Source organism: Leucopleurus acutus (genome assembly GCF_964270905.1).
Source record: "Leucopleurus acutus genome assembly, chromosome: 2".
NCBI lineage: Eukaryota > Metazoa > Chordata > Mammalia > Artiodactyla > Delphinidae > Leucopleurus > Leucopleurus acutus.
Genome location: NC_139143.1, coordinates 94221917 through 94246076, shown reverse-complemented (window position 1 = coordinate 94246076; position 24160 = coordinate 94221917). Strand labels below are relative to the sequence as shown.

Genomic DNA, 24160 nt, shown 5'->3' with positions numbered 1-24160 from the left:
TGATTACAAACGAATGACATTTGACATTCTCTGAATTTCATTTATTTATAATACTTACGTCCCTACTTCATGGCTCTGGACTTTGGAGATGACAACTTTGTTTACATGACACCATAACATGTCTGCCTTGTTAAGGCAGATGACTGCAAATAAGAAAGGGTCACTGCAATGCATCAGCAGGGAAGGGGACACAAGAAGAACTAATATTTGAACTTGCAGCTAGTGAGAACCAAGTTTTGAATCCAGCCCATTTTCTCCCCATTACATATGTATTTTTGGAACTACAGTTCCAAAGTTATAAAGCAGAAGACATACAAATCAAGTTTCTCTTCTATTAGCACAGTAAATTCTGACTTTATTCTGTTTGTTCTATACTTAGCTCCCTAGAAGATAGTAAGTCTAGTTTTAAAAACAGACACAGAATGCACATATTCAGAATATACTACTGATCATATGTTGACATATTTTATTTCTATAAACACTATGAAAAATTCTGCATTACTCATATTCTAGTGCTACTATATTCAGAGTTGCAGTATGGTACACTATGATTAAAAGGACAGGCTCTGGCCCCAAGGAACCCAATTTCAAATTATGGTATGTATATTCAAACTGTGGTATGTATATATGTATACATACATCTAATAAACATGCAAGAAGGAATGAAAGCTTTTGATATCCTAGTATTTTGGAGGACCAATTCTCTCTAAGGGGCTGGTCAAGAAATGACTGCGGGAGAGACTTCAGGCTCAACCAAGGATGTGTATAAACAAGTTCTCATTGAACTTCTAAGTCACTTCATGAAAATATTAGGCCACAGCTGCTTTAGAAATAATTTGAATTTACAGCTTGTGTATGATGAACGAATACTGAAAGAATATTCATGAAGTATGTCCATATAAATTAGGCATTTAACAGATTTTTGTATAGTCAGAATTACAAAGATAAAAAAATACTGCCACACTGTTGACTCTGTGAAGTAGAAGTTAATGCTGTAAAGTCTACAGTATTTTAAGTTCTAAACTAGGAATGTTACGATGACATTACTGTGGAACTGAAAATATGTGAATTTATACTTTCATTTTTTAAAATTAATTTTTATTGGAGTATAGTTGCTTTACAGTACTGTACAGCAAAATGAATCAGCTCTACGTATACATATATCCCCTCTTTTTTGGATTTCCTTCCCATTTAGGTCATCACAGAGCACCGAGTAGAGTGAGTTCCCTATGCCATACAGTAGGTTCTCATTAGTTATCTATTTTATACATAGTTTCAATAGTGTATATATGTCAATCCCAATCTCCCAATTCCTCCGCCCCCCTCCTACTTTTCTTTGGTTGAGAGTCCACCTGCCGATGCAGGGGACAAGGGTTCAATCCGGGAAGATCCCACATGCCACGGAGCAGCTAAGGTCTGTGAGCCATGGCCGCCGAGCCTGCGCGTCTGGAGCCTGTGCTCCGCAACGGGAGAGGCCACAACAGTGAGAGGCCCGCGTACCGCAAAAAAAAAAAAAAAAAGGAAAACCTCAAACAAAACCCAAGAGTAAGTAACTAAGATCTTCTCCTTTAAAAATATACTTTAACAAGTATCAGTATGTATCTGTGAACCAAAGCACATGGAGGGAGGGAGGGAGGGAGGGAGGAAGGAAAACTTAACCCTAAACCACTCACAACTCAAAACATATTATTGTTGAGGGTGTGGCCGAAATGTACAAGTTAAAGAATTAAGGCAGTTTTAAATATAATTCTTATGGGGTCATACCACCTAAGAGCCAAACAAAACAAAATAACCCATTTAGTAAAAATTATGCCACAAGGCTCTCGATAGCAATTTATCTTTCAGAGTTATTTCAGGAAGAATGGCCCCAATTAGCTATCATTAAAAATAGAGAGGGGTACAGTTTGTAGGCCTATTATAACACAAATTCAGAGAAATGTGCTAGTTATCTCTGGGTGAGGACAAAGAAGGAACTGTTTTCCCAAAAGAAAGTGTCATGTGCAATTAGCACAACTGACATCACTTACTTCTGATGCAAAATGCCAGCGGCTCTCAAGCTCTTGCTCTTAGAATTGCAGCATGTGAACCTCTTGTTTGTAATCAGCTTAAAGGTACACTGAGCACCTGGAGTACCTCTGGATAATATTTACGCCAATTTCTTCAAGCCATCAGTCAAAACCTGATTAGAAATCCTGGCAGATCAAGTTCAGAACCTCCAAAAGTATTGGTTTTCAGAAGCTAGAAAATGTCCAAAATCCCTTTTGATTCCTCTGGGCTCAGGAAAAAAAAGTAAGTACTATAATTTAGCACTTACATTCTTTTAAAAAGCACTTAATTTTACAATAGACAAAACAGGCATACGTTCAAAATTTTAAAGGCACAAAAAACTTACCCATTTTTCTGTGCAATGAGATTAAGCACTGAACTAATTTACAGACTTCAAATACTTATTCCTGTTTCATGAGATTACATTATTGTCTCAAGAGGATTACAAGCTTCCCAAGGGCAGGGATCAAGATCAGTGTTCTCTATCACTCACACCTAGCCTAGTGAGGACTCTGTGCATCCAGCTTAATAAATATTGGTTGAATCTGCCACCAGATTAGAAGCCTAAACTAAGGTTTTACAGTTGAATTGCAGAATCTTTATACTGGGCTTTTAAAGAGCTCATGTGAAAATAATCTGAGGCACTAAATTATGATTAAAAAAGTGAAAGCTTGGCTAAATAAGCAACATGAAACCCTGTCAATCCCAAACAATAAATACACTTAACTTTCGAATCTGTGCTAACTAAGCAACTACATATTTTATTATTATAGGAGGTTTTGACTTTTACATGTTAAATTGTGTTTTGATGTTCCAAGGCAAACAAACAAACAAACAAACCCACAGTATTTTAAATGATATTAAGGTAAGCAACGTACTCTCCACATTTCCTTCACAACATGTCAAAGAAAACAGAAAGGGAAAAAAATGATAAAACTTAAGTTTAAGATGAAGCTGAAATGCTTTAGGACTAATTACATCACAAGGAACAAAACAAGGAGGATTTTATCCAGTTCTTTAATTCTAACACTATGAAAAGATTTTACCTGAGACTTTGAACTGTGCTATTCAGGTTAGCCCAATTTACTTCAATTCTCCCAACATCAATTTTTTAAAATCTTTATTTACATTTATACCTCAAGAGTCTAGCAGAGTGCAATAAGAAAAATAAGTTGTGCACATGTCATTTTTCTGAGTTTAAAAATTTTTTTTTTTCCCCTCTGAGAGCTTTTTTAAGTTCAATGATACGGAATTGGAACAAATCCTCACAATTTCTTATTTCTGTTTCGGAATACTATAGTGCAACAAACAAAGCAAGAGTTGTCATTGTTAACAAGAATAAAAAATGTGACTCTAAACATAAAGCTCTGAGAAATACCATTTCAAAACACCTCACCGAATAAAACATTTTTTTTTAAGTTACCTAAAACAGAGCATCTGGTTGCTTAATGAAAATTAAAACAGCAGGCCTTAGTGGGTACTTACCTCCACCATACATGACAGCCAACATGATGGAAGATATCCATGACACTTCACTGGTGGTGGCATTGAATATACCTTCAATTTCTTTGAAGAACACAGTAATAGATTTGGGAAACGCATAGGAGAAGCCGATGGAAATGAAAGCTCCAACTACCACTGCCCATCCCCAGCCTCCATCTGGAGGGGTGTATCCAACTGGACCTCCAACTGCCGGTGGCATTTTAAGTGTAGATAAATCCCAAAATGCAGTTCAAATCCAAATATCTAAACGATACAAAATTTAAATAAAATGTCAGCAATAAAACACTCCCACCTAGCCTTCCCAACAACAAAGCACCCCTCAAGTAACTGAACTATTTTTCAACGTTACTTGGCCAATATACATTATCTTCTAAGGACGTTATCAGAAAAAGAGACTTCAGAGACATGATATTGTCCACATTTTTTAGTAGCTTAAAGGAAAACAGCTCCTCACCATTTAAGAAACCATAACTGAAACAAATCCTTTTCAATAAATGTAGCCTTTGTATTTCAAATAAGCCTTCTTGTCTTAGCAGTTAATATAATTCCTCAAATTACTAATAACTAAATAAGTAAATAAATGTCTTATTTGACTATCTGCTTGCAAAATTCACATAACACATACCCTACAAAAGTTTCAGGTTTTAATACAGGCTCTATAAGTTTTTCCCTTTTCCCATGTATTCTACAATACTGACTTTCTCTTACTAATATGCTGACTTAAAAGTAATAGGAAGGAGGTACCTGACTCACTAGATATGTAGCAATTTACAAAATAAAAGATCATTCTGAACACATAAGAATTTCATTTAATGACCTGGAAAATTATTTCAGAAAAGTTTCCTTTTATCTAACTTCCTTGGTTAAACTCCTAAACAACGCAACTAATCAATACAGTTGAACTCACAAGTTGAACTATAATGTCAAAAGATGGTAGTTTCAAATCAAAGATTATCCCGTTTTCTTGAAGCCACCTAGTACTAATGAATAGCAAGGTTAGAAAATGAAACTTCCTGTTAGATTATGAACAGGGAGAAGATGGGAATGTTTGTTTGATAGTAGCCTTACCTATTTTCTCATGAAGGTCTCCTTTAATTTATTCAAAGCCAACTTCCACCCTATACTATAACTCATCCTACAACAGTATGTTAGCATGTCCATTTCAAATTATCTCCACTCAGACTGTATTATACAATAAATAAATACAGGTCACAGATGACAAACTCACTCTTGGCTACAGCATTCTTTAGTCTAAAACACAAATCCTAATTTCATAGTGTAGGAGTCATCTCCTAAATACTGTTCCTTCCAATCCATCTGAACACTTCAAATATGATTTAAGACACTGGACATTGTAGGGGTGGGAAGAAGACAGTCCGAAAGGGAAGTTTCCCTAAAGGCAAGGATATAGGTTTCATCACTTCTACTCAACATTGTACTAAAGTTTCTAGTCAGTTTGTGCAGGCAAGAAAAAGAAATAAAAGGCATAAAGACTAGAAAGGAAGAAGTAAAGCTGTCTTCATTCACAGAAGACATAATTGTCTATGTAGGTAATTCTAAAGAATATACAAAAAAAGGTACTAGAACTAAAAATGAACTAGATATCAGGACACAAGACCAATAAATAGAAATCAACTCTATAAGCCAGCAAAGAACAATCAGAATTTGAAATTAAAAAAAACACTGAACAAAACATTTACAACAGGACCAAAAAACTGAACAGGGATAAATCTGATGTGTAAGATGTGTACACTGAAAACTACAAAATATTACTGAGAAATTAAACAACTAAATAGATAACCCACCCCTATGATTTGAAAAAATCAAAATTTAGGCAAAGATTTCTGAAGGCACATGGCACCATGTTAATTAAAAAGTTTCTAAATTGGGGTTTCCCTGGTGGCGCAGTGGTTAAGAATCCACCTGCCAATGTAGGGAACACGGGCTCGAGCCCTGGTCCTGGAAGATCCCGCATGCTGCAGAGCGACTAAGCCCGTGCGCCACAACTACTGAGCCTGTGCTCTAGAGCGTGTGCGCCACAACTACTGAAGCCCACGTGCCTAGAGCCCGTGCTCTGCAACAAGAGAAAGCCCCCGCAATGAGAAGCCCATGCACTGCAATGAAGAGTAGCCCCCGCTAGCCGCAACTAGAGAAAGCCTGCGTGCAGCAACAAAGACCCAACACAGCCACACACACACACAAAAAGTTTATAAATTGAATTACAAGCTACAGATTGGGAGAAAGTATATACAAATCATATATCCAAGAAAAGACATGTCCAGAATATGAAAAGAACTTTTATGGCTTAATAGCAAAAAGACAAACAACACAATTAAAAAATGTGCAAAAGATTTGAAAAGATACTTTACCTAAGAAGTACATGAAAAAATGCTAAAAATTGTTATTCGTTTGTGAAATATAAATTAAAATCCTAATAGAGATACTAATATATCTCTATTAGAATGATCAAATTTCAGACTGATAATACCAACACTTGGTAAGGACATGAAGCAAAGGGAACTCCTGTATTGGTGGTGGTAAATCAAAATGATACAGTCAAGTTGGAAAACATTTTGGCAGCTCCTTATGAAGTTAAATATACATTTAACATGTGACCCGGTCATTTCTAGGTATTATCCAAGAGAAATGAAAATACAGATCTTCACAAAGACGTATATAAGAATTCTCTAGTAGGTTTATTCATAATGGCCCAAACTGAAAACCCAAATGTCCATAAACAAATGAATGGATAAACAAATCATGGTATAGCCATACAATGGAACATTACTCAGCAATAAAAAGGAACCAACTACCAACACATGCAAGAACATGGATAAATCACAAATGCATTATGTTAAGTGAAAAAAAGCTAGACATGAGCCTACATTAAGTTCTAGGAAAGGCAAAATTATAGTACTAGAAAACAGATTGGAGGTTGGGGAGAGGAGGCTGACTGCAAAGGGGTTTCAAGAGAACTTGATTTTGGTCATGGAAATGCTCTATTATTATGGTTATGGCAGTAATTATTCATCGAATTGTATATCTTAAATTGGCACATTTTATTGTATGTGAATCATACCTCAATACAGCTGATCAAAACAAAAAATATAATCAAGGACAGTGTCAAGGAAGATAAACTCTGGTGGCACAGGGAGATAATACAGAAGGAAAAGAAGATGGCAGGCAAATTCCTCTGTCTTGCCTATCTGGATGGTTAAAAGAAAGAATAGGAAAAGGAAGAGGACAAAGAAGAGGAGAGAAGGCTCTCTTCTGAGAATTCACAACTACAGGCCTGCGTGAGCTTATGCTTGGCACGGGAACATCTGTGGGAAACCTCCATTGTTCTTCCAGGGATATATATGTTTGATTTTGCTAGCAAAGATTTCCCACAGACAAAGCTCTGCCAAGTATAAGCTGACAATCTAAATTTTCAAAACACACCAAGAATCAATTAATCATGAGTGAAGTAAAACCAATCCAACGCAGCCAGAACTATAGACATTGGATATGGATACTTAAAATGATTAAAAGCATGAAACAAGGCATTAAATGAAAACACACACACACAAAATACTATAAAAAGACTAGTTAATTTGAAACAGAACTTCTAAAAATGAAAAGTATATTCAACAAAATTAATACGTTAACCAGCAGACTGAACATAGCTGGGAAGAAACACAATGAACTGGAGGATGGGTTTGAAGAAAATAAAATTCAGGGAGACCTTTATTCTGAAGCTAGGAGAAAGGTTTAGAGACATGGAGTTTAGAATGGGAGGATCTGGCAAACATCTAATGGGACTTTGGAAGAAGAGAACGGAGAAAGTAGGGAAGAGACAATTTTCAAGAGTTAATGGCTAAGCATATTTCAGACTTGATGAATAATATGAACTACAGTTTAAGGAAATCTAACAAGCCAGAGAAAAATCTTAAAAAAACACTATTGAGAAAACACAGATTATAAAACTAACAGATAATCACACCGACAAAACAGAATTCCCATCAATTTTGAAAAACTCTCTGCCACCATATATTCAAATATTGATTCTTCACCATTCCCTCTTTCCACTCCTCTGAGACTCCAACTGAATGTGGGTTGTCCAGATGGAATAAGGTCCTGCCTTTTCCAATATTTCTGCTTAACCCCTGTCACGAGACTCTTTCTCTCTGGGACTATGTATTCTGGACTGTTCCCTCCTTTGGAGGCCCCAGAGATTTTTATAGCCTGTGGCAGTGAACCACAGTTAAGAACTGGGATAAATGAGAGCTATACTTTCCTTGTGTAGTGGATCTAAGGGCTTTTGGATAAAGCAAATTAGAAAAGGAGAAGCAGAAGACCTCAGGCCTCTATTCTCAGGAGAGATGATGTTTAGTTAAGGGTATCTGAATCTGAGAATCTGGAGAATAATTCCATTAAAAATATAACCCAGTTGAAAGAGTAAAGACCTCGTCCTAGGGCATTTCACTTACCTATGATTCAGGTGGGACAAAAATATTTACATGTTGAAGCTTCCTTAAATTTCTACTGGAATGAATATAAATAAAAGCTATTTAACAGCTCAGTTCTGCTGAAGGAAACAGTCTGGATGCTAAAATTATGTTAAACAGAACGGCTCCGGGCATTAATTTTGAGTTTTTCCTTCATCTAATTATGAAAAAAGAGAAAAGCACTTGAAATTTTTCAACCAAAGAACCACTAAAAAGATTACTTTGCCTCAGAATGTTTGCACACACGGAGAGAGACACCCACACACAGACGGTAGAGCTGCTTAACACACCAAGCTCTGACTCCAACGGCTAATACGTGCTGGACGTGATTAAACTTTGAGCTTCGCTGCCAGCTATGATTTGTCCCAGTTAGTTACAGCAGTTACAATTTTTAGTCTCTAAGACTTGTCTCATCAAGTTAATAATACCTTATTCCATAGTATAAAACTTAAGATTTAAAACTTGAAGAAGCTTTAAAAAGATTCATTAGGAAATAAAAAGTATAAGAAACAAGATTATCCAAATTTCAAAAGAACACTTCAAAAAACCAGACGTGGATTCAAATACAGTTCTGCCACCATCCAACAAATGGCTGTCCTTCCTAACTTAAAAATTCTGATGGTACCTAACAGAAAGTGTGTAATGTCATTATCTAAACACACTATTTTCTTTTAAACTGACCAAATCTCAGCTATAAACAAAAGGGTTCATTCAGAAAGTAAATTATGTGAGCAGGCCCCCTGGCACAGTATTCAGAGCCCCACTGAGAAGAAGGAATACTCAAGTCCAGAGGCTAAAAGAGATTAAAGTTTAATATTTTAAACCTTACGATGTGCACAGTAGCCTTCCTATTAGCTTAGCTATTATTTTATGACTCTCTAGTATTTGCCTGAAAGCGACAGGAAGATTTTTTTGAAAAGTGATAGGGTATATACGTCAACGCTACTGTCTTAGTCCCAGCTTCCCCTTCCCACCCTGTGTCCTCAAATCCGTTTTCTCTCTGCATCTTTATTCCTGTCCTGCCACTAGGTTCATCAGTACCGTTTTTTTAGATTCCATATATGTGCGTTAGCATATGGTTTTTTCTCTTTCTGACTTACTTCACTCTGTATAACAGACTCTAAGTCCATCCACCTCATTACAAATAAGTCAATTTCGTTCCTTTTTATGGTTGAGTAATATTCCATTGTATATATGTGCCACATCTTTATCCATTCATCTGTCAATGGACACTTAGGTTGCTTCCATGTCCTGTCTATTGTAAATAGTGCTGCAATGAACATTGTGGTACATGTATCTTTTTGAATTACGGTTTTCTCAGGGTATATGCCCAGCAGTGGGGTTGCTGGGTCATATGGTGATTCTACTTTTAGGTTTTTTTTTTAATTAGTTTATTTATTTTTGGGGGTACGCGGGCCTCTCACTGTTGTGGCCTCTCCCACCGTGGAGCACAGGCTCCAGATGCGCAGGCCCAGCAGCCATTGCCCACGGGGCCCAGCCGCTCCGCGGCACACGGGATCCTCCCGGGCCGGGGCATGAACCCACGTTCCCTGCATCAGCAGGCGGACTCCCAACCACTGCGCCACCAGGGAAGCCCTAGTTTTTTAAGGAAGCTCCATACTGTTCTCCATAGTGGCTGTATCAATTTGCATTCCCACCAACAGTGCAGGAGGGTTCCCTTTTCTCCACACCCTCTCCAGAATTTATTGTTTCTAGATTTTTTGATGATGGCCATTCTGACCAGTGTGAGATGATACCTCATTGTAGTTTTGATTTGCATTTCTCTAATGATTAGTGATGTTGAGCATCTTTTCATGTGTTTGTTGGCAATCTGTATGTCTACTTTGGAGAAATGTCTGTTTAGGTCTTCCGCCAATTTTTGGATTGGGTTGTCTGGTTTTTTGATATTGGGCTGCATGAGCTGCTTGTATATTTTGGAGATTAATCCTTTGTCAGTTGCTTTGTTTGCAAATATTTTCTCACATTCTGAGGTTGTCTTTTGGTCTTGTTTATGGTTTCCTTTGCTGTGCAAAAGCTTTTAAGTTTCATTAGTTCCCATTTGTTTATTTTATTTCCATTACTCTAGGAGGTGGGTCAAAAAGGATCTTGTGGTGATTTATGTCATAGTGTTGTGCCTATGTTTTCCTCTAAGAGTATTATAGTGTCTGGCCTTACATTTATGTCTTTAATCCATTTTGAGTTTATTTCTGTGTATGGTGTTAGGGAGTGTTCTAATTTCATTCTTTTACATGTAGCTGTCCAGTTTTCCCAGCACCACTTGTTGAAGAGGCTATCTTTTCTCCATTGTATATTCTTGCCTCCTTTGTCACTACCAAATGTAAAATAGATAGCTAGTGGGAAGCTGCTGCATAGCACAGGGAGATCAGCTTGGTGCTTTGTGACCTAGAGGGCTGGGACAGGGAGGGTGGGAGGGAGGCTCAAGAGGGAGGGGATATGGGGATATATTGTATACATATAGCTAATTCACTTTGTTGTACAGCAGAAACTAACACAACACTGTAAAGCAATTATACTCCAATAAAGGTATTTTTTAAAAAAAGAATTAAAGGAGGTACAGTGCCTGTCAAAAAAAGAAAGTGATAAAGAACAATGGGAAACAATAAATAACCCTAACTTTTCTTAACAATGATGGTGGTGACAAGAACCACCTTCTAGATTTTCTGATTTCTCTCCTTTTCTCATAAGTATCAGGAATTGTGCAAGTAAACATCTGGAAAACCAAAGTTGAGCTCCCTACCCCACATGCTCTGCCCCTACTCCAGAAATAGTTGGAAATAGTATTCATTATGTTCTGTATACTTTTCTCCATCAACATTTAAAACAAAGCCACTGTCATTTCCTAAAATGACAATGGCCAGTATGTGAACTTAAAAGAAGCAGAAAGCATCTAAAATCAATTATCTGAAAAGAAGTTGTTACTAAGTGTAGACCAGTTTTAGGTTTCAAATTCACATGGAGGAAATTCCCTGGTGGCGCAGTGGTTAGGAATCCACCTGCCAATGCAGGGGACACAGGTTCAAGCCTTGTTCCGGGAATATCCCACATGCCCCGGAGCAACTAAACCCGTGCGCCACAACTACTGAGCCTGCGCTCTAGAGCTCACGTGCCACAACTACTGAGCCCGTGAGCCAAAATTACTGAAGCCCGCGCACCTAGAGCCCATGCTCTGTAACAGAGAAGCCACCCGCAATGAGAAGCCTGCGCACCACAACGAAGAGTAGTCCCCGGTCGCTGCAACTAGAGAAAGCCCGAGCACAGCAATGAAGACCCAATGCAGCCAAAAATAAATAAATTTAAAAAAACCTCACATGGACACATTCAAATCCAGAAAGGCTGATTTACTGAAGCTATTGGTGCTGAAGTAGCTAATTTACTGCTCTTTATAACTGGTCTTAGTCCAGCTTCATGGCTTTCAGAACCATTTGCCCCAAGGTAAATCACATGATTCAAGGTCTAGGAAAATTCCTTCTTTTGCCTTCTTTTCCATTTTGAAATTGAATAAAATGAAGAAAACAAATTAAAAAAAAAACCCACAAACAAGCAGAAGGTACTAATGAAAATGAGACAGGAGGGAAGGTGGCAGGGCACAAACTTTTTTTTTTGCTGTAAGATCTAAGTTTCCTGACCAAGGATCAAACCTGGGTACTGGCAGTGAAAGCCCCGAGTCCTAACCACTGGACCACCAGGGAATTCCCAGGGCACAACTTTTAAAAGAATGTCATAGCCATTCAGGACAAAAACTGATTCGGCCCAAGATGGCAGAAGATTCAACTTCCAGTGGGCCTGGAGCATCATTATACGCTCACTGTAATACATTAGCACATGCTACATGACACACCCACAGGCACCAGGGCAGTTCCAAGGCCGACCATAAAAGGCTAAAAAATGGGCAGTGGCCCAATTCCTGGAAATCCCTGCCCCTTCCCACCCAAATAATTGGAATAATCAATCCTCCCACTGGTTAGCCTATGACATTACCCAGTCCATAAAAACTAACAACCCCATAACCCAGGGCTGCTCTCACCTTCTGAGATGGCCCACGCTCTGTGGAATGTGTTGTAGAGTGCGTATCTCCCAGGGCTGCTCTTGCCTTTTGAGATGGACCACATTCTGTCTATGGAATGTGTGTCTCCCAGGGCTTCTCACCTTCTGAGATGGCCCACACTGTCTACAGAGTGTGTATCTCCTTAAATAAATCTGCTTTCCTACTTAGTTCTGGAGCAGAGCCTCTTGCCTGCCTGCTTGTGTCCTTCCAAGCATTCTATATTTAATAAATCTACTTCTTGCCTATCGCTTTGCCTCTCGCTTATATTTAATAAATCTACTTCTTGCCTATTGCTTTGCCTCTCGCTTAATTCCTTCTGCACTGAAACATAAAAATCCTCAGCTTCATCAAGTCCTGGGACCAGGTGCGTGGTTTCAGTTGAGAGACTGTGGATTTGAGTACCCTCCTGAGCCAGAGCTTGTGGGTTCAAGTCCCAGCTGAGAGGTACGATCGGGTTCGAGTCCCAATCTGAGGTGTGCAGTTTCCAAAGGAGAAATATATCTACTCTAACTGGTTAGGCAAACACTCGGCAGTTTTGAAATGCATGATTCTGATCAAATGGCATACGAAGAACTTAAAGAAATGTAAACTTGGAGTAAAAAAAAAAGAAACAAAAAGAAAAAATATCACCTATTGTTGCACATATGGGTTATTATTATTATTTTGCGGTACGCGGGCCTCTCACTGTTGTGGCCTCTCCCGTTGCAGAGCACAGGCTCCGGACGCTCAGGCTCAGCGGCCATGGCTCATGGGCCCAGCCGCTCCGCGGCATGTGGGACCTTCCCGGACCGGCGCAGGAACCCATGTCCCCTGCATCGGCAGGCGGACTCTCAACCACTGCGCCACCAGGGAAGCCCTACTTTTTTTTCTTCTATAAAAACTACCATGGTGGGACTTCCTGGGCAGTCCAGTGGTTAAGATCTTGCCTTCCAATGTGGGGGTGTGTGGATTCAATCCCTGGTCAGCGAGCTAAAATCCCACATGCCTCACGGTCAGAAAACAAAACATAAAACGGAAGCAATATTGTAACAAATTCAATAAAGACTTTAAAAATGGTCCACATCAAAAAAAAAAAAAAAAAAAAAGCTACTGCGGTGAACTAGAAATTTAGGACAGATTTTTAGATATGGAATTTCTGCAAAATTCAAAGGCTTTTGATTCATATTGTAAAAAATAAAAAGAGCCTATTTTTCCTCTTTCATTGTATTTTGTGGCAAAAACACTTTAAACTAAGAATCATACCAATATTCAGAACTCTGAGAACAGTGTATGTCAACAATGGTAAGGTTTATTTTAATACAGACAATAACATTACATTTTTTTCTACATTAAAAAGCAACTAATAGGGCTTCCCTGGTGGCGCAGTGGTTGAGAGTCCGCCTGCTGATGCAGGGGACACGGGTTCGTGCCCCAGTCCGGGAAGATCCCACATGCCGCAGAGCGGCTGGGCCCGTCAGCCATGGCCGCTGGGCCTGCGCGTCCGGAGCCGTAATGGGAGAGGCCACAACAGTGAGAGGCCAGCATACCGCAAAAAAAAAAAAAAAAGCAGCTAATACTCCAATATAACTAGTCTGTGGATTATTTAGGGCTGAGCATTAATTAAAATCCTTGGGTAAAAGGTGGACACCTAGTCAAAGAAGTGGTAAATTCATTTTTACTTTTCACTGCAAATCCCTAACTTCCAGGGCACTATCCCACCTCAATATGCGTGGTTAGGCACTTAGGCTACCCTCAAAGTCACACAACAGAGAAGCTAAAGTACTGTACATCTGTAATAGATTTTAGGAAATAGCAGCATAATTAACTAAAACAAAAACCATGAGATCAAGTTAGTTTAAGTGCTCTTTAACACTGGGGCTTACATATGGGGATCATCCAAAGATTAGAAAATAACTTCTATGGGGGAATTCCCTGGTGGTCCAGTGGTTAGGACTAGGTGCTTTCACTGTTGTGGCCTGGGTTCAATCCCTGGTCGGGGAACTAAGATCCCACAAGCCGTGCTGTGTGGCCTAAACAGACAAACAAACAAACAAACAAAGTTGTTTACTCATTAAAAAAAGTAACTTCTATGGATATTTCAAAGCTTTTTTTTAAAAATTGGAGTATAGTTGCTTTATCAAAGCTTTAAGAGAAGTTAGTAGAACCAATTCTTTATTACATCAGACACAACTAAAATGTATACTTACAAGAGGCACCAATGCTTTAGGATACCTTAGTGTTAAAGATCAATTCAGAAACTAACAAAAGCAAAAACAGTACAATTTTCTTCCAAATCCACATACTGATGTGACACAAGCATTTAGTAATTTGCAAAAATGAAATTATTTTTTCATTAACTGACAATACCATAATTATAAATTTATCTAATGCTAAGATTCTGTTCCAGTCCCCAATATCACTATTCTTTTTCTGAATATACCTTGCCACATGGAATTAATCCCCTCCATGACATTTTAACTCAAGGCTTCTTGGGTAGGATTCTGAAAACTCTAAGATAATAAGTTGCATATTTGTTTCTTCCTTTGTAAGTAACTATTTCCCTAATTAGCTTAGGTGTGTGCTTTTAGATCATGAATTAAGGACAGAGGCTATTGTTTCAACAACAACAACAACAAGCTAGGGAATTCCCTGGCAGTCCATTGGCTAGGACCCCATGCTTTCACTGCAGTGGGCCGGGGTTCGATCCCTGGTCAGGAACTATGATCCCACAAGCTGTGCGGGGAGGCCAAAAAAAAGTAACAACCAACTAACCCCTCCCCCATGACCAAATGTTAGGATTCAAAGAATCTGACTCTCCCAGTTTTTGAGAAGTGTGGAAAAATATGAAACCAGAAAAAACCCTCCAGTGATGTTAAGCTTTCTGGAACTCTAAGAAACACAGGCAGAAAGGTATTTTGTTTTGTTTTGCTTAAATAAAAGAAAAAAATTATGGAATACAACTTTCGGCACAGAACTTATCTGATTAGTATCACTTTCTGAGTTATTACTACACCAGCAGATTTTGCCTTCTTTAATGCTTCACTTTTGCCTGATTCTAGCAGATTAAAAAACTAGCTATTGTCCATGTTGAGACCAAGTCCTGTTCCCTTTCACATGTTAATTTATTTCTTGCTTGGGAAAGAGTTTCCAAATATAAAACCATTTCAAATTTATATAAAACATAAGAATGTGAGCAGTAGTGAATGAAGAAAGGGAAGTTGGAGGCTGTGTCCTCCAAAAGCAGGTTTTCCTTGGCAGAATTCCAGGCTATATTTTGGAATACCTGTATATGTTGTTTTCTACAACAGTGCAAATATATATTCAACAAATCAAGAGCTAAGTGGGCCATTTCAATTTATTAATATATGACCTACCATTTCAATTCATTAATATATGACCTATCCTCTTCCAAAATCTAAAGAAGAAATATAATAGGCTGAATTAAAATTACAAATAGATGTGATATCAAAACTGTGTCACTTATGTTACTTTGAATATAATCAATACTTGAATATAATTGGTGGTATTTCAGTTAGAATCTACTTCACTACCTATTCTGAAGCTTAATGTGGAGATTTACAATTCATTAAAAGGCAAACAACAAAGAAAGCTTTTCCTTTTCTTGCAAAAGGCTAAGTTGAACTCAGAAAAAATTAACACTATACTTAGTTTCACATGAAAAACTTTTAAGTTTTGAAGACTAGAGGCAACACAGTAATATGCTGACATTTCATTTCAAAGCTTAATTCTCCTCCTAAAAGTTTCAAACCATATTTTTAAATACATATTTTTTATCCCTTTCTAGTAATTTCTTATACACATAATTGTTTAATAAATATCCTTTGAATGAGCCTGAACTTCATTATTATGCTACCTTTGACCCTCATTATCTCAAAGAACTAAGTTGTTTTGTTTTCTTGTTTGTTTTATTAGTAACAGACAAACCACAAAAGAGTAAGTATTAAAACTGAGTACTGTTTGTCTGGCATTATTAAAGCATTATCCACCATTCTCAAATGTTTACTTGCAAAGCTTTTTAAGAATAGAGACTAAAGATATATCAAAAAGAAGTCAGCATTATTACCTCAAAATATACTGTAATTAAACTTAAATAGCCTTTTTAATTGCTGACTATATAAATCTGTGTTCTCGTTAAGATAATAATCAGTTCCTTTATTAGAAATACATAAGTTTCAGGGGCTTCCCTGGTGGCGCAGTGCTTGAGAATCCGCCTGCTAATGCAGGGGACACGGGTTCGAGCCCTGGTCCGGGAAGATCCCACATACCGTGGAGCAAATAAGCCCCTGCGCCACTACTGAGCCTGTGCACTCTAGAGCCTGTAAGCCACAACTACCAAGCTCACACTCCTAGAGCCCTTGCTCTGCAACAAGAGAAGCCACCGCAATGAGAAGCTCGCACTCGGCAAGGAAGAGTAGCCCCCGCTCGCCCCAACTAGAGAAAAAGCCCACGCGCAGCAATGAAGACCCAACGCAGCCAATAAATAAATAAATAAACAAATAAATTTATATATCTATATAAAAAATACGTAAGTTTCAAATGAATGTTTTACTTTCCTGGAAACAGGTAATTTGTTAAACCACTCCTCTTCCCTCTACTACATCAAGTAAGTAGTTCTCTAGGTAATACAGTAAATACAAATAACATCATTACACAATCACAATAGATAAAAAGTGTAATAATAGTAAGTGTATTTCTAACCTACAGAGTAGGTATTTCAAACCTGAGATTCATCAACATCTTTAGGGGTTCCTCCAGTTGAGCAAAATAAAGGCCTGAATCTAATATAGTGAGCTGCTGAAGACAAGATTTGAAGCAATTTTAAGCACATTTGCTGAAGCACCCAAAAGAGGGCAAGAAAATCCAAGTCACTGACGACATGCTTTATCCTATTTAAGTTATGGCCCTTAAAATAGAACTCCTTTGGAAACAGTAATTTTAAACATATACTTCCTAAATACAAGGGAAAATTATTCTGCCTTAATTTGTGAAAATCATTTTACTCTCCCTTAGCATATACACAAGCATTTTGTTCCCTCTCATTTGTGAGGTCAGAATTTATGATTTAGTACATAAAAGTCAAGGGCCAAAAAATTTACATAACTGTGACATCATGAGTTGTGTGCTGTGTTGCATCACAGGTTCTAGCTAACTTTACTCTCACAGAGGAACAGAAGTACAGGAGTTAGGAGCAGCAGTTCTTAGCTTTTTTGGTGCCACAGATTCCTTTAGCAGTGTGATAAAACCTATGAAGACTTTATCAGAATGTTTTTAAATGTATACAAAGGTATTATTGTCAAAACATTTAAAATTGGATATAATAATGTGATTTTTAAAGTACGAAATTAGATAAGATCTAGCAGTGGGTCTAATAACCACAGTAATTTCCAAGTAGTGATGAATTTGAACAATTTCAAGATAGCTGCAGCCGCTGTATCATGACACGAAAATATGTGATTTCCATTGGTGACAAAGTCACAGGTACTGCCAATACTACTATGGTTTGTTGCCTGCATTCATAGTTGAAATAAATTCTAAATTTTACTTAGAGGTTAATGAAAAGATGTAATTTTTTCCCCAACCAAGTTCACAGACATTCCATCCAACATGGAGTATCAATCTGCAGATCCCAGGTTAAAACCTCTGATTGGGGAACAGAAGAGAAATTTAATAAAGTAAAAACTTAGCTTTCATTCTCAAAAGCTCAATAAGGCAATTTACAAAAGCTCTGTTAAGCTCTATTATTATCCAAGATAGTTTAACACACCAGAACTGTACCATCAGGCCTTCACTCAATAGTCTTCCAGAGATTTATATAAGAGCAAAATCACAGGGAAGAAATATTTTTCAACAAATAATCAAATATGCAGCTTACAATGCCTGTATATTTTGAGGAATTTCTCCTTTATATGAAGGCTAAATCATTGTAATCAAATCGGATTCAACATTATGAGTAGTTGTGATCAGCAATAGGGGAGTGTGGACAACCAAAGGAGCTGGATCCTACTGTTTCTGCATGAAAGGTCAGAGACCTTTCAAGGCTTAGCCCATGCAGCCAGTCACACTGTCCTGGATGTGAACTCATGTAGCTATTGTGTATACTGTGGCCCCAGGAGAGAAATCACCATTTCTATAAGATCATTATTGCTCTTTTAATCACTTGTCTGCAAGACACTATGGCTCAAACAGGTCACCTACACTAGTCTTCCTGCCATAAATCCATTATAAACTGGATCCTACAACCAAAAACAGAGAGGGAGAAAGAGGTGGGGGGAAGGAGAAGGGGAAGGGAAAGGGGAAGAGGAGGAAGAGGAGGGAGAAGAGGGAGAGGAGAGAGAGGGAGAGGTAAAAGAAAAAAATTAGAGGAAAAAAGCATGGAGAAAAATTTGTCAGGGCAAATTAAAGGATGAGTAACATACAACTTAAAAGGCCACTGCACCAATCTAATAATGACAGCAGCCTAAATTAGGGAGCAGTAATAAGAATGAAAAAGGGGAGTAGAATAGGGTGGGAAGGAGTGGACACGAGACAACAAAGGGGAGAAGGGGCTGGCACTTAATTGCATTTGGTAGAGTGGGGGCCCACTGGAGAACTATTAAAATGACTCAGATTTTAAGTCTGGCTACCTGGAGTAGTCAATCCCTGTCCTCAAGGAATTTAAAATCTGTAATCTGGTTACAGCTAGAGATTTAGATTTGGTTAGGGAGTGATTCTACCAGAAATTCCCCCAAAGCTATGGGAACAGATAAGCTCTTCAAGAAAGAACAAAGACCAAAAGAATCCCTACCAATTTAAGAACAGAAATTCTAAATATCCCAAATACTAAAAGCTATTCGAAACATTAACATCAAGTGCTAAAAAACAACCTAACAAAATATGTACTGGCTTTTTAAAGAGGATGTACCTTGTTACATTGAAATACATTTCTCCACAAAGAAAGTGTTGTGATCATATATGATATTGTATTAAAGCACACAAACTTTTAACTTGTCCTTCCTATTCCAACTACCTCTCTTTTATAGAGGTATTCTAGCTAATCAATTACGAAGGAATGTTAGAATTAAAGGCACAATTAAATTATTGCCATTTGCAAACCACTAATGAAATAACGGAACGAGGCCATCAATATAGCAGAATGAGGGACAACCAAACATCATATGCCTCCTGATGGAAAAATACACACCACCACCTATGAATTATATTTGCCCTCTCCACCACACCATGCCTCCTCTCAGAAATCCAACCGCAATCTATCTACAAATTTACAGAAAATACGAGGGATAGGAGAACATGTTAAACCTATACCAGAGGGACATTCAATAAAATCCAGAATGAGGCAAACTGCAGAAAAAATAACCCGGTTCCATCAACAAATAACTTACGAGGAAAATAAGAGAGAAAAGGGTAACCTGTAGCTTAAAAGACATACCAACCAAATGTAATTTGGATCCCAAACAGACCACTTACTTTGAAACAATTTAGGAAAAACTGAATACTGCCTGGTTATTTGGTGATGTTAACGCTTAAAGGTGGGATAATGGTATTGTGGTTATGGTTTTTTAAGAGTCATATCCTCTAGAGATATACTGAAATATTTACAGATGAAATGCATATCTATGTTTTGCTTCACAATAATCCAGTAGGGGGCAGCAGGGAGTAAGTAGGAGTACAGATGAAACGGTAATGGCTGTTTGAAACTTCAATTGGGTTTGAAACTTTCCATAATAAATTATTTAGAAGGGAAAAAAATCACTATCAATAACAGCAAAAACACAGAAAGGACAAAAATGGATTTGAGTCTTGTTTCCAACCCTTACAAGTTGAACAGCCCTGGGCTAGTCACACAACCTCTTAATGTCCACATTGGTTAAATGGAGAAAAATAATAAACTCATTTGCTCAAGCTAGAAACCTGGGAGATATTTTTAACTTCTCTGGCTTCCCCAGTCTCCCACATCTGGTCTATCACTGAATCCTGTCTGTTCCCCTCTCTCTTCCATCTTCCCACTACTGTCCATCTTGTCCATCACTGTGGTCTCACAAAACTCCAACAGCCTCCCTCCAACCTGTTCTCCACTTTGTATCCAGAGTGATATTCCTAAAATTCAAAATCTGATCATGCTATTCCCAGCCCCATTTAAAACCATTAAACTGCTTAATTTAGCTTCAAGACAGGAGCACTTCCTTAAGTTTTTTTTACCTAGTCCCTTCCCTATTTCCTTAAGATGACTAATAAGGCCTTTCATTATCTGATATTGTCTACTTCCATCTTTCCCCATTCTCTCTGCTCCCTCTTCATGCTTTAGCTTTGCTGAAATTCTATACGTTTTTCTAATGTACCCTGTACTGACTGTAGCTTTAGTACTCATGTCTGTAATGCTCTTTCCACTATCACTCCCTGGCCTAGCTAGCTCCTATGCATCCTTCAATTCTCGGGTTAAATAGCATTTCCTCGGAGAGGCCTACCTTTGCTTCTATACTAAATTGGGAGTTTTCTCACACCTACATAATACAGTATTTGTTCCCAAAGGAACCTGTACTTCCTCGATCATATACTCAATACTTGTTTGTAAAGAGTACTTGTTCTGGTAATTATACATTTGTTTTCCAGTTACACCATAAACTCTGGGAGTGACAGGGCTAGAACTTGTTCATGGCTGAATCCTAGTGCCCGGCAGCCAATAATAAATCAAGTCGCATCTCCCTTGTCCTCTAACAAAATGAGATTGGCCATGTAGGCATTTACAGGGACCTAAATCCTGCATAGGCATGCATATTATGAAGTGGATGTAAAATATAGTGGGAATGAAGGACGTAAGAAGTTGGGAAGTTATTATTCAAAATAACTGTTTTTTGGCATGAGATAATTTATATCTATATTTATAATTTTAGAGAACGCACAGGAGCGCCGAACTCACTAAATGGGAGTCAAAAGACACATCATCTCCACCCAACCATTAAAAAGTTTTCAGAACTAAGATGAGAAGTCACTTACCCTCTCCAACCTTAGCTTCCTAATCTATAAAATAAGGGAAACTGACTAGCTGGTCATTAACATCTTTTCCAGAGTTATATGCATTAGTATTTAAAAGGCTAAAAATATGTAAACTATTGAAACACTGATCAGTTGGTTCATCCTATGGTGGCATGATCCTCTTTCCTTTTTAATCTCTTTAGGTATGCTATAGCCTATTATGTTAAGCTTACAACTAAACCTTTGAACCTATTCAGCTATAAAGATCTCAGGTAATGCTCCCCAGACCATTAACTTGCATTTTTAACAAGGATCACTGCAATCCAATGAAAGAACAGCATCTATCTAATCCCTGAATTACTGAAGTGCAACTTTTGTTTAATACTTACCCAATACTTGTTTTAAGGGCTAGATTTCTTAAATTCTTTATTATATCTATGGCAATTTGAAGGCAAAATTATACCCTATGGTATAAAACTCGGATTTATAGGTATATTTAGTGCCTAACTAAAAAAACTACACTAAAATACATACTCTCTGCATCACCTCACTGGTCTGGTAGCTGACATCAAAACTGATTAATGGCTAATTCCTACTTACACTCTTTCAAACTCTCACACAATTCAGAGTTCACCCTATCACTACATTCCTCTAGTAACTATACCCACATTTGTTTTATCAAGGCACTAAAGTGTACACATTTTATTTCGAAACCAGAATAATTTTTGAAAAACAAATTTCAAAACTAGTTCTGACAAATAAAGTAGCTTGTCAACATTTTACTCTTATCAGTAGATGCCTAGTTTATAAGCAAACTGGAAACACGACTAAAGTAGTAACGTTTGTTTTGGGGGGAGTAATGTTTGTTTTTTTGATTAAGATTAATTACAAACTAGTTTTGGCAACTAACTGCTTGTCGCACCAAATAAGTCATGACAAATAAATGAAATGTTAAAATGCACGTGGAAAAAGAGGATGCATTTGGAACAAAAAGCGTGCATCAGACCAAGTGTAACGCTATGCTTCAGATTCCTCCCGACAGGGCCGCCTTAAAGCCCCAGAGCGAGGGCGCTGCGGCGGACGTTCTGCAGCTACAGGTTGAATGACAAAGAGTTCCCGTCAGCACCACTCCGGGCGTCTGCCAGTTGCAACGTCCCCTCCTCAAAGTCCTCTCAGACACTGCAGTCACGCCTAGGCTGCGGGGACTGCAGTTCCCTCAGGCCACTACCGCCAAGTCGCCAGGTGGGACAAGGATTGGCTGGCCGAGGAGGTTGGGGCGGGCGTGCCACGAGTCCAAAATAACTCCCGCCCCGAGTACCGGGAGAAAGCCGCCAGCAGTCTGGAGGCACCACGTGAATCGGCCTCACGTCGATCCTTTCCCAGATCAAAAGCATCTCCGGAGCAGCCTACTTAACACTAGAGGAGAAGCGACTTCCCCAAGGTCACCGGCAGCTCGACCCCACTCCTCGACCAGGCCGGTGGCCCGCACCTGACAACGGGGCTGCAGCTCTGCCGGGAAAAGCGCTGTCCCCAGCGCCTCAGGGTCTCCTTCACCAACGCTGCGCTCCGAGGCCACGTGGCTGCTGCGGCCAAGATGCCCCCGCCCGGCCGCCCCCCCTCCCCCGGAGACCAAGCCCTCCACTGCCCCGAGGCTCCCTCCGACCCAGCCGAGGAAGCAAGGGCACCGCTGGGTCCCGGCCGAACGTGCGGCCGCCAGTTACCAACTAACCGTTATGCGCGGCTCGCGGCGCCGAGCGTGAACGTGACGCCGCAGCGCGGCTGGAGTCCCGCAGGGCCCAGGGTCCAGGTAGTGTCTTTCACCGGCTGCCTCGTCTGCTCGCCCGGGAACCCACGCGACCGAGTAGTCACGTCGCAGCTCGCCAGCACTTTGTCGGGCCGGGCCAGCGAGGCTGCTTTATAACTGGCCGGGGCCGGAGCATGCGCACAGGGGGCGGAGTCGGCCCTCCCGGCCACCGCCCCCTCCCCCCTACACTCACACCCGAACCGCAACTCGCGCCTCCACAGCTCTCAGGCGCGCGCCCGCTCACTCTCTCGCGCGCGCTGGCGCCCCCTCCCCGCCACGTGACCGGCGGCCCGACAGGACCCGAAAGCTGCGCCCCGCTATGCAACGCCGCCCGCGTTGCCGCACTGCTGTGGGGGACTCGCCCTTTCGGCCAGCCGTCGGAGGACCTCGGGGTGACCTACTCGCATCTGGGACACCAACGTCGATCTCGCCCTCAGTCTCTGCCAGAGAAAAGGGGGAAACCGCTAAGGACGGATGGGGCGTGTCCCCCGGCTCCTGACTCAGGTGTGGGGGGAAGATGGGCGCGCGGAAGAGCGGGGAAGTGACTGGAAGTGGGGGACTGGGCGGGGTTTGAGTGGACGCGGGTGCACCTCCGACCCGGGAAGAGGCCGAGGGCTAGAGGTTAAGAGCGTGGGCTGTGGGCTCGCAGCTTGAGTTCTGTGACCTCGGGGAAGTCACTCAAATCCTCAGGGCCTGTTTCCTGCTCCCTAAAATGGCAACAGTAGTAGAAGCGACCTTAGAAGGGCTTTTGGTGGTTTTGAGAGAATTTATGGAACCTTCTTCCTACAGAGCCTGGTCTGTAGCATTTGGTGAATGGTGGGTATAAAGGCAGAAGTCGGGAGAGAAGAGCACGTCTGACGGTGGCGACACTGGTCCCAAGGGAGGGTCTGTGTATCGGAAATATGAAGAAATGAGACTGCAGAGAGGCCAACTTTTTATGGACGCTGAGGATTTGGGACAAAATATAATTATAGCTCACAGTTCTGAAGGGCCGATTGTATTCTTAGCAGTTCACCTGAACTATCCTCACAACCCTATGGTGTTGTTGAAGTGATCAAATTAAATAATCCTGGAGTGCTTCTGATGTCTCCGAGGAATTTCTTTTGAGAAATGCCAAGAATGTACGAATCAAGGCCCCTGCCTTACAAATTTTGGGGGAGGGTGAGTCTGGTAGAAATCCACCAACATTGACAAGTACTTGGAGCCTGCCCTAACCCTGCCCCCCTCTCCTCCCCTCCCCCTCTCCTTACTTAATTCCCTCTACAACCCTGTGAGGTTGGCCTT

The 24160-nt window shown here is 39.8% G+C and overlaps 1 protein-coding gene across 1 annotated transcript in view; it reads right to left on the bottom strand.

Moving 5' to 3' along the window:
- The window catches only part of SLC16A1 (solute carrier family 16 member 1), a 35902-nt gene extending 12956 nt beyond the window's left edge, over positions 1-22946 (bottom strand). Inside the window, exons 1-2 of the mRNA XM_082833805.1 lie at positions 22802-22946; positions 3532-3792 (exon numbers count right to left, since the gene is read on the bottom strand). Of these exons, the coding sequence (XP_082689931.1) occupies positions 3532-3748 (217 nt within the window). The 5' untranslated portion in view covers positions 3749-3792; positions 22802-22946. The remainder of the gene's footprint in view (positions 1-3531; positions 3793-22801) is intronic.
- Between the last annotated feature and the right edge of the window lie 1214 nt (positions 22947-24160).